Raw genomic sequence first — 11,345 nt, forward strand, 5'->3', positions numbered from 1 at the left:
TTCTAAACTAAAGCATTTCATTTATAGATGAAAGTACTAATAAAAAACCCAAAAAAAAAATGTATACTATATTGTATAAAAGATGTCATTACATGAAATCAAAGAAATGTATTGTGTCCAATAAAAGTATCTAATTATAGAAATGATCTATGTAATACTATGTTTTTTATAAAAAAAACTTGAAACCCGAACACGTTGACAAAGCCTACGAAACATGTAAACCAAGATTAATTAGTAAAAAGACTTTTAATAATAAAATGTAATGTAATATTAATTAGTTAGTATGAAAGAAATATACCTTTTACTCTTTGAATGGGGCAATATGCACTCCAAAATATTCATCAGGTTCGAAATACTCTATTGAACTGCCAAAAAGTTCTGAATGAGCCAATATATTTCCTTTAGGAACCGTCAAAGACTCCTAAAAATATAAAGGACATTATGAACAAATATAAAGATAGCATACTTAAAAAGAAAATGAAGAACAAATACAAAGAACATTTTGAACAAATACAAAGAACATAATGAATATATATAAAGAACATTATTTAAAAGAAATCATTATTATGGAATATAATATACCTTTATTGTTTTCTGAGCTTTCTTTTTCGTTATGGACACACCTTTTGCACTCTTCTTCTTCCATGACTTAATCTTTTGCCCTTTCAACTTGTTGCATATTTTTTCTTGAGTGGTCTTAAGCTGGGTGTTCCTTTGTCCTTTCTTCCTCTTACTAATGGGATTTTTAACGGTAGATTCCTTCTTATTTTCAACTGAAATTTCAGCAACTTCTGCTGCTTCTTCATTATCAGCTTGTATCACATCACTAGGCTCCAATAAATTTTCAGTTTCAAAGCATTGTGCAATAGCTTGTCCATCTGTGTTTTCTTCACCATCTCCTACTTACTTGTCATCATTTCTCAACAAGACTTCAATTCTACTAGTACACTCAGCAATGGCTTCCTCAATTACATTACGTGTACTTAAATCATATTGCCCACGATCAACTAATCGAATGAAAGTCCTTACTTGTTGTAGTCTCCAAACACTTGAAGGGTCACCCCACACTTTTCAACAACATGATCATCCACCCTTGAGCACATGGCAGCCTTAGTCCACCTTTTCATAATGTATTTCTTAGGAATGTAGTTAATGTTGTTGAGATGTAAGACACGAAGAGAATGCTTACAAAGTAATCCAACTTCACTGAAATTCTTATAAGTACACTCAACCGTAGCATCCGACTCATCAAAAGTTACTGTATGCATAATCAAGTCCTTTTTTGGATGTCCAACATGATACTCATAGAGCGGAGATTGCATTGCAATAACCTTTGCAATGCATGGAACATCATTCACAAAATTGTCTTCAAATTGAAGATAAACTTGAATGGTGTAAATTTTTCTAGCATGCTCTAACAAACCCACATCAGCCCACGCTAAATAGAGATTCCCTGTCATGCTGTCATAGTTATGGTCATTTTCTTTGCTCCTCTACTCATCAACAACCTCAATGAATGACTTGTAAAAATCACAAAGACCATGAGTAAAATGAAGTCTACGTGAAACGAATTTATTTGTAGTTTCACTCCTTTGAGAAGAAAGAATCCTTCCACTGAAAAAGTCTTTTGAATATACAGGACACCACATCTCTCTTATATTATGCAAATTGCTGAGCCATTTGTTATCATTGCATTTGTATTTTGTAATCATACTGAACGTATAAAATAAAGAACATCATTCATAATTAAAATGAACATTGTATTTAATCAAAATGAACATACTGTGTAATTATAAAGTACACATTTCACGACTAAAAAACAATAGCAGGTAGGAATATTTAAAAAAGAACATACATTATTTCTTAAAAGAACATATTATACTTCTTAATAGAGCATACGTGTAAATAAAAAAGAACATACTAGAAAATAAAAAAGAACATACAGTAAATCAAAAAGAACATACTGTAAATTAAAAAAGAACATACTGGAAAATTTTAATGAACATGAACAATGAACAAAGAACATTGAGCTTAAAAGTAAAGAACATTGCAATAAAAATAAAGAACATGAACTTATAAAATAAAAAAAAATAGAGCTAAATAATAAAGAACAATTTAAAGACATACCTTGACCAATAAACTCAGTAATTGTATCAGTGTATTTTAGGATAATATCAAATAAGTCATTGAAGCCTTCCTTTGCCTTTAGTCCTTTGATGTTTTTCTTGGTATTTTCACCAATGTGCCAAGTGCATAATCGATGTCGACTGTCAGAGAATACAATCCTAATAGCTTTGTCCATTGATGCAGCTTGGTAAGTCATTATGGTAATTAGATGTTTGCCATTCATTAATCTCAAGAAAGTATTAAAGAGCCACTGAAAAGATTCCCACTTTTCATTGATGAGAAATCCAATACCAAACATTACATTCTTATTATGATGGTTCATACCCACAAAAGGACCACATATCATACCATACTTATTAGTATGATATGTAGTATCATGGACTAACAAATCACCAAAAGCATCATAATCAACCTTCATCCTGCTGTCCCGAAAGAAAAATGACTGAAGATGCCCTTTTTCATCAACATCAAAATCATAATAGAAGTCATACTCCGTAGCCTTCCTTTCTTTAAAATAACAAATAAGCTAAATGTATCACAAGCATTCTTTTTTTTCTCACCCGCTAATGCAACGTAAAGATCTCTTTGAAGAAAGCTAAGATTAGCTTCACCACCAGCTTGGTTCCTTATTACACGATATGCATCGGCAATAGGAATACCATTTTCAGTCAAGCTAGATACCATTTGAATCCGATCCTCATGAACCTGTAATGAAAACATTATCACATACATGGTCATTAGCAAATAATACATTGTTCATTAAACTACAGTACTATGTTCTTTTTCATATAAAAAATGTACATTACTATATATATGAATAATGTTCTTTAATAGTGACCAACCTTTCTATGAGATCTTATCAAGTGCCTATTTGAAACAGGAACTCTTCTATGATTATGCTCCATTTCATGTTTCACAACATGATATAAACCAGTTTCCTTATCAACATCAAATTGAATAAACGCTTTGCAATCTGTACAATAATCCTTTTTTTGGTACACAGAATAGGACTTCACTGTCTTAAAGCCAGCATAACTACAAACAAGAGTTTGCAAACGAATTGTCGTTTTATCCTCCCTTGTCTTTTTAAGTGCTTTGCGTGTACCAAATCCATGCTTAAAAGCATATGAATTGTACAATTCACATGCTTCTTTGTCTGACATTACTTTTCTAAACAATAGCTCAGAAGTAGTAGATTCTGTAAAGCCTGTGCATAGCAAAATAATAAAACGAACATTAACATGCATAAATATAAATGAACATTGTAGTGAAAACAAAGAACATTATAGTAAACTTAAATGAACATTAGCCAAAATATAAATGAACATTGTACATTATACATTGTATCCAATATATAAATGAAGAAAAAACAACATTATATATAAGATTCATTATATTCAAAATTATGATTACAAAATAAATGAACATTATATTCAAATTTATGATTACAAAAACAACATTATATATAAATTTATGATTACAAAATAAATGAACATTATATTCAAATTTAATGAACATCGAAAGAGACATGATGAACATTATAGTCAAAATAAATGTACACTGATAAAAAAAAACATTATATATAAGATTCATGTAATGTACATTATATGTAACATTAAAGAACATTGAAATATAATATAATGAACATGTGTGCTGATTTTAAAGAACATCATCTTCAACGTGACACATTATAAATAAAAAACAGAGGAATACATTAATAATTCCAGAAATCAATGCAATCAAATAATAATTCCAGAAATCAATGCAATAAATCATCATTGTGAAAAATAATTATAATTTCAATGAATTAAACTGTAGAAATCAGTAAATAATAACAGATTATCATCATATTGAACGAAATTATAAAATCAATAAGAAAATCATGAAATTCAATTAAATTACAGAAAAATAAAACTAAATTACCTTTTCCTGCTGTAACAATGTCTTCCGTCTCGCCGAAATCATCATGATCTTGATCATCAAAAGCAAAACGGTGATCTGAATCATGGCGAAATTCACCATGATTGGCCATGTTCTTTAGCTTCGATCTCTCTCTTAAAGTTTGATTTCTCCCTATTTCTCTCTCTACAAATTCATTCAAATTTGAAAATTGAATTCTAAAAATAAATAACCTACAGGAAGACAATATATACATAGAAAGAAGATCCAAAAATCAAGTAATTAATACTATCCAAAAAACAGAGATTTAAGAAAAAACCTGCAGGAAGAGGCGGATGCACCAAGCATGGTGAATCCGCCTCCAGGAAGAAAATTTCATATTTCATCATATATTATCTGATTTGTAACGTAAATGAATAAAATTTACCCATTATTAATGTTATTCTTTTTCTCTCACTCATGCGTCCATTAAAACAAATTGTATGACTAAAGTTTTAATTTTGATACTTTTTTTTCTTCTCTATCTTTTGTATATGGTTTGGGTTTTTAGTAACGAAGTACAATTCTCATCTACACTAATATACTAAAGTAATCCCCAAAATAACTCTTAGGTTACACGTGTCAACACCATATTAAAAAATTTCCCTCCACGAGCATTTTTTTGTTGTTGTTATTTTTTCATAAAAAAATAAATAATAATTTTATCAAGATAAAAAGATAAGATAGAAAATTTAAATTTCAACATACATAATCCTATTTCCAAATTTGATTGAATTTAAAAAATAAATAAATAAAAGGTAAGTTACATATTGATAATTCCATTTATTGACCACTAAATCATAATACAAATTTTACTTTTCATGTTATGCATAAAATTAATCCAACCATGTATTAATTGAAAAATCTGAGCATGACTCGGGCATTAACTAGTTCATAATATACATGTAATAAAATTTTGATTATTATTCTTATGAGTTAGTGCTTATAATGTACAATTTTCAATTATACTATAAAAATCGTAAGTTTCAATTATTCTTATCTCTTACATTGAAGCTAATATTTTTAGGTGGTAGTGTGACACATTGCAAATTTAATTGGTCTAGATTTCGGGGCATTGCTAGGGGCAGTAACTAGTTGTCTATAAAATTAAGTTCTTTTCTCTAAAATTGAGTTTTTTTCCATTAAATTATCTACTCGACTCCATTAAAATTAATCAAATACTAGTAACTTTAGATGATTCTAGAACTCGCTTTCAAAAATATAAGATTTTAGAACTTGAATTTAGCCCGATCCACATTCAATTGCTTAACCTAAACTTAATGAAAGTGAAAAGACAATTTTACCATTAAGGAAAGGGAAGGAGGAGAGAGGAGAAAGGTAAGTAACAATGTTTAAATAATTTTACTACTCCCTCCGCCCCCTTTTGATAGTCACTTATGTCATTTTTAGTGACCCTAAATGTTAGTCACATTTGCTTTTTTCAAGTACAATTAATATTTTTTTTTTACCAAAATTCTCTCCCATTTGCAAAAATATTTGTGTAAATTTAACTATTTCATGTAAATTTTGCTTTTTCATATACTTTAATTACTTTCTCTCTCTACTTTTTTGCATACCCAATGTAAATTTACTTTATATTTATTAATTCCCGTAATTTTTTTACTAAAAGTGACTATCAAAAGGGGACAGAGAGAATATTTATCCCAATTTTATTCCAAACTCATATCAAAAGTATCAAACAATGGATAATATCATTTTTATCTTTATCCCAACTACTAATCTCCCGTCATTATTCCACATATTTACCCTCATTATCTCTATCACTCCCGCTAATTTCCCATACTAAACCGCTTTTGAAGTTTGAAGCTCTACTACAAGCTACAAGTGGCAAATTCTCATTTATCCTAGCTAACACCCCCTTAGCAACAAGACACGAATGGGTCCTCACTCTTCACACAAAAAAAATATCCCTTCATTCTCCCCACCTTAAACGTGGGGTCCGCTCAAGGATATTTTCGTCAACTTCTTCTAAATTAAAATAATTAAATAATAAAATTAAAATCAATCCCCCCGAAACGTCCAGTCTTTTGGAGACACCATCGAATCAATCTTCACTCTCTCTCCTAATCTCAACCGTCTATTTTCTCATCCAACGGCTCTCTTTTAGTCAGGTAGTAGTTTATTCGACAGTAGTTTTCTTTCTTCTTCCATCACTACTAAACCCTAAAAAATGGATATTTCTCTTTCAGCCTCCTCTTCTCCCCTGTTCTTCATCTTCTTCCTCCTTTTTTCCCCCTCACAACAAAATTAATTTTCCAAAAATCTTAAAAATATTTCAAGATTATCCCATTTCTTTTAACAAAATCTCGATCCCATCTATAAAATATTATCTTTTTTCCGAACAATTTTCGTTCACTAATTTCTGGGTAATTTAAATTAATTTTTTTTTTTGATAATTTATCGTGAGTGTTATGATCTAGATGGCCGATTTGGGAAATTTTCGGTGATAATTTGGTGTTAATTGAAGTGAATTTATTTGTGTTGTTAGTTATTACATGACCCATGTGCTGAAAAAATCGTCAGAATCGAAGAGTTGGTTGGTTGATCGAATCGTTGATTTGACTCAGTGAGTTAACTCGGAGAGAACGAGGTTTGAAATCTGGCGCCGATGCCGTCAGTAGAGATGCGGCGTTCGACGAGGGTGTTTGTTCCGAAGGCGAAAGACGGTGAATTGGTTAGGGTTTTAAGGTCAGGGCGTCGATTGTGGGTTGAATCTGCTGATGTTAAGCAGCACCGAGGAAGTAAAAATGGGGACGATTGGTTTCCAATGATTTCCAATGATAGTGGCAAGTTTAAGCAACAGAAGATTAATGGTTGGCATGATAGGTCTGATCCAATGGATGTTGATCATGATGCGAAACCGATTCTGATACCAAGACTGCAACCTGAGCCGGAGCCGGAAATTAGTCATAGATTGCCTAGTGTAAGAGATGGGAGTTATTGTTTTAAGAACAGAATGTTTAGGAATGTTTATAGTAGGAAAAGAAAGCGTTATAATGTGAGGAGTTTGAAGGGTTTTGGTGAATCTGATACTAAGAAGTTTGGTTTGCATTTTGTGAGAAGGCAAAGAAGAAAAAGTGGGCAAACTGAAAAGAAGCAGGCAGATGATGTGATTGAAGGGTATTATGATCAAGGGCTGTTGTCGGTTTTCGTCGATTCTTCTTGTGATGGATGTTTGTTGTTTTCAAGTGTTTTGAGTTCACTTCTTAGGTATTTGAGTAAAGAAAGAGTTGGTTTAAGTGAGGTTTCAACGTTCCTGGTTTCGAGCCCGATTTGGCCTGTTTTTGCCTCGTCTGGCATTCATTTCTTGTGGGTATGTACTGCATTTTTGTTTTTGTTTTTGTTTTGATTTTGAGAATATTTTGAATGCTTAACTTTATGATTGGTGTTAAAACTGTTGAAATATTGTTGCTTCTTCATTTTAGCGTTGATTGGATGTGTATAGTGATGTTTAAATGTTTATTTTTATGCCTGTGTAATTGTTGTTATCTTTCAGAATTGTGTGTCAAACAAGAGCAAAGGTGTATGCCGAATTTCTGGGGTGAGGCAGTTTATAGCAATGTTTACACTTGACTATACAGCTGCTCCCTTGTGTTTTCTGCACCTACACGCAACAATGTTGTTTAGGTCGGTGCGCCTGTCTTGTTTATGTTGGTACGATTTTGACCAAAAAAATGAGAGTACTGATGAAACCCTTACATTCGTCAATGACCAGAGTGAGAGTCCCCCTGACAGATTAGTTGCCCCTGCTAAAGATGAGTCCAAGGATATGAAGTCTGTAAATTCATCTCCTGGGGCTAGTAAGTTATCCAGTCGAAATGTGCAAGGTAGGATTGGGGTTCTTACACGAAGTGCTTCAAAGAGGCGGAGGCGGTCGTTAAGGAGTCGGAGGGCTAGAAACCCGTTACCTTTCGTTTTGCAGAAATCGCCTGGACCATTAGTATCTAATTATGTTTCCAAGAAAAAAGCCCTCCCTGCATTACCTTTAGCTTGTAAACAGGAGCTTCGGAGGTCTGTTCGAAAGAGTTCTGTGAGTGAAATTCCTGTGCAAAAGCCGGACCTATCAAGCTTGAATGTGGATCCTGATTCACAGTGCTGTACTGCTAATGTCCTGATTGTAGAAGCAGACAAGTGTTACAGAGTTGAGGGGGCAGAGGTCAGATTAGACACCTCTGCATCAAATGAGTGGCTTCTTGCCATTAAAACAGATGGGACAACAAAATATTCCTTGAAGATTCAGAAAGAAATGAGACCCTGTACAACCAACCGTTTTACTCATGCTGTGATTTGGGCATCGGAAAATGGGTGGAAACTAGAGTTTCCTGACCGGAAGGACTGGGCAGTGTTCAAGGAACTCTATAAGGTATGTGGGGAAAGGAACATTGTACCAATGTCCCCTGGTGTAAAAATTATCCCTGTACCTTGGGTATGTGAAGTGACCAATTCATGGGATCTCCCTGGTGCCTTTGTTAGACCGGAGTCATACATTCGAACAGCCAATGATGAACTATCTAGGACTTTTTCTAGGAAGACAGCGAACTATGATATGGATTCTGAGGATGAAGAGTGGCTAAGCAAGCTCAATAGTGAGCTGGTAGCATCAAATCATCTTTCTGAAGAGAGCTTTGAATTAGCAATTGATTCTTTTGAGAAAGCTTCTTATTGTAACCGGGAGGATGTCAATGATGAAATAGCAGCTGCTAAATTGTGTTTGGATGTAGTAGCTATTTCGGATGTAGCTGAGCAGGTACATAGATATTGGATGAAGAAGAGGAAGCAAAAACGTGCCCCGCTGATTAGAGTTTTCCAGGTACATGCTGTAACACAATATTTCTTTGTACATGTATTTTGACTAGTATGTGCTCAATACAGGTTACTTCCCTTTATACACTGAGTCAAGCTTTTTAGTTGTTCAGCCTGTGATTAGATTGTGGTGAATTTTAAGTATCTAGCCAATTGCTCAGAAATTTGGATGTGTTGCTATTCATGGTTATTTGTTTCGTCTACATTAGCAACTATGACAAATTCTGTAATTTCAAATACTCCTTTTTTTTGTGTGTGTGTGTGTGTGCCCGCGCTTTATTACACCAGGCTCAAATTATATTGATCATCCCAAAAGCAATCAGAGTGAACCTGTATCTGTGTTATTAAACCTAAGATTATCACTTAAGTGCAGTTCTTGCTCATAATGTAAACATGGATGCAGCACATAGCAGTTTTTCTGTCTCTGGAGGATAGTCTGCTGTTTGAATATGTTTCTGCAAACTAATATTTCATCCATTTAACATGCTAGTGATTTTGGCTATTCCCCTCCGGCCCTCTGTAGTGTCTGTACCCTTAGGGAATTATAAAGACGAAAAGGGATTCATGCTTGTCACGTCGTCAGTTTGGCTTAGCTATACTGCATCCACCACCCCACAGCCCATCCCCCCTGCCCTTGCGCGAATTAAAATACGTAAGTGAAACGTTGATGCGTCAGTTTGGCTACCTCCTCCCTCCCTAATTCATAAAGATAAAAAAAAAAAAAGAAAAAAGAGTTTGATGTAAACCTCTCTCGACTGTTAGTCAGATAAACAAATGCGAGCTGGTTTTTCTGGTGCAAATTAGCAACTTTTATCTCATGATGTATCCTCTATTCTGTGTTTTCTTACATGGAGTTTTGTTATGACAGTTAAACCAGCCCACGAGAGCGCAATTGATCACAAAACCTGTGTTACGCAAGAAGAGATCTCTGAAACGGCAGACTGTTCAACCTATGCATCGAGGTCGAGGCAAGGATAGTAATGTTCTTCAAGGTATTAAAATCACTTCATTGCTACTGGCAGTCGAATTTTCTAGCTTTTGTATGAGAACTCTATTGATTTTTTCAATGTTTAAATTTGATTAGTGATAGCTGCTGAGCATAATGCTGCAGAGGAACAAAGCGCGGTCCTTAGAATACAGGAAGCAATAGCTTCGGCAGACAAATCTGTGGAGCTAGCCATACTTAAACGTCAGAGAGCACAGCTCCTGATGGAAAATGCAGATCTAGCAATGTATAGAGCCACAATGGCTCTAAGAATCGCCGATGCTGCTGCTGAAATTTTAGACACCCAGCAAGCTGCTGATCCTTTCCTTGAGTGAAGGATAACAAGATTATAGGTCTTAGAGATGCTAATTTTAGAGGGCATTTTTTTCCTTTTTTTTTTCTTTTTTTTATAATTTTCTTTTATCTGCATAAAAGAATTGCAGCCTTCGACTTCGGCTGTGTTTTTTGAGGCATTTGGATGGCCTTTGGAAAATGTATTGTATTTTTGTATAGTATCAATTTTTTTGTTGGGGGCTGTTTTTTCATCTTCTTATGTACATTTTGTATCTTTGTTATGACGCCCTGTAGTCCATATGTACAATGGATTCAGTTGGTGTCTTTGAAAAAAAGAAGGTAATGATCATCGAAAAAGTAAAAAAGTTGGGGGTAAAGTGTGGTTCGTTTCTTTGTATATTTTTCATCTAGCTTTAGGAAAAATAATACTTCAGCTAATTTTCACTGAGCTTGTGAGTATGTTTAGTTCACCTTATTTATGTACTAGTTTTGGGGGGAGCCTTAGTTGATCTATTAGATCAACAAATTTTGTCAATCTATGCTTAGTCACTATTTACTCATGCTTAGTTATCGCTTAGTCATCAAAGTAGACATTAATATTCCATTGAAGCTTCCCTTCCTTCCACCAACACCTCCCACTTCCTTCCACCGACACCACAATTCCACCATGCCGATACAATCTGCATCACCTCCTCCTTCCATCGACACCGCCTGCATCGTCTCCACCTTTCACCGAAACCATCATCTTCTACCGACGACATCACGGCGGTTTCGCCGCCATATTAAACGAAATCCCTATGTTAAAAAGGTGAAATTAAGGACATGGTTAACCCTAAAGGGAAGGGGTGCTATCCTCCTCTATTAATGCCACCCTTGGAGCTTCAATTTCTGTCGGAAAATTTCAAAAATCGTCATCCATTAATAATAGAATAAAAAAATTAAAAGAAGGATGTCGTATCGTGCTCACCAACGATGCCTTCTTGCTGGTGGTTGTCGACAACAAGGGTGTCATAGTGGTGGTGATTGTGGTAGCTGCGTTAGGGAACGAGGCTTGGTGTTTATGGTGGTAAGTTTGCTATTCAACACTTCAACAGGAAGATGGCGATGGTGATATGGCAATGGTGATTTGGCAATAATTGCTTAATCATGCTCATGCTTTTACCAAATTGTTCTATAC

General features: G+C 34.2%; 2 protein-coding genes across 2 annotated transcripts; one reads left to right on the top strand and one right to left on the bottom strand.

Moving 5' to 3' along the window:
- Positions 1-301: 301 nt before the first annotated feature.
- On the bottom strand, positions 302-4,159 carry LOC145575402 (protein FAR1-RELATED SEQUENCE 5-like). The gene is made up of 8 exons (XM_081633278.1): positions 4,051-4,159; positions 2,970-3,334; positions 2,688-2,832; positions 2,128-2,634; positions 1,030-1,438; positions 908-982; positions 583-826; positions 302-421 (listed from the first exon to the last, which is right to left on the bottom strand). The coding sequence occupies exons 1-8, from the start codon at positions 4,157-4,159 to the stop codon at positions 302-304; spliced, it is 1,974 nt and encodes a 657-aa protein (XP_081489404.1).
- A 1,966-nt stretch (positions 4,160-6,125) lies between these two features.
- On the top strand, positions 6,126-10,272 carry LOC145574706 (uncharacterized). Its single transcript, XM_081632557.1, has 4 exons — positions 6,126-7,399; positions 7,583-8,896; positions 9,758-9,881; positions 9,974-10,272. The coding sequence occupies exons 1-4, from the start codon at positions 6,695-6,697 to the stop codon at positions 10,207-10,209; spliced, it is 2,379 nt and encodes a 792-aa protein (XP_081488683.1). The 5' UTR covers positions 6,126-6,694; the 3' UTR covers positions 10,210-10,272.
- The last annotated feature ends 1,073 nt before the right edge of the window (positions 10,273-11,345 follow it).

The sequence above is a fragment of the Chenopodium album genome, chromosome 13 (genome assembly GCF_948465745.1).
Source record: "Chenopodium album chromosome 13, dcCheAlbu1.1, whole genome shotgun sequence".
Classification (NCBI taxonomy): Eukaryota; Viridiplantae; Streptophyta; class Magnoliopsida; order Caryophyllales; family Amaranthaceae; genus Chenopodium; species Chenopodium album.

What these genes read in the sequence shown, in the direction of transcription:
- LOC145574706 (XM_081632557.1), top strand. Translation starts at nt 6,695, where the DNA reads ATGCCGTCAGTAGAGATGCGGCGTTCGACGAGGGTGTTTGTTCCGAAG. An exon ending in CGCTGATTAGAGTTTTCCAG is followed by an intron (nt 8,897 to 9,757) that starts GTACATGCTGTA and finishes TTGTTATGACAG; the next exon opens with TTAAACCAGCCCACGAGAGC. An exon ending in GGATAGTAATGTTCTTCAAG is followed by an intron (nt 9,882 to 9,973) that starts GTATTAAAATCA and finishes AAATTTGATTAG; the next exon opens with TGATAGCTGCTGAGCATAAT.
- LOC145575402 (XM_081633278.1), bottom strand. Translation starts at nt 4,159, where the DNA reads ATGGCCAATCATGGTGAATTTCGCCATGATTCAGATCACCGTTTTGCT. An exon ending in CATTGTTACAGCAGGAAAAG is followed by an intron (nt 3,335 to 4,050) that starts GTAATTTAGTTT and finishes TGCTATGCACAG; the next exon opens with GCTTTACAGAATCTACTACT. An exon ending in GTGTTTGGAGACTACAACAA is followed by an intron (nt 983 to 1,029) that starts GTAAGGACTTTC and finishes ATATGATTTAAG; the next exon opens with TACACGTAATGTAATTGAGG.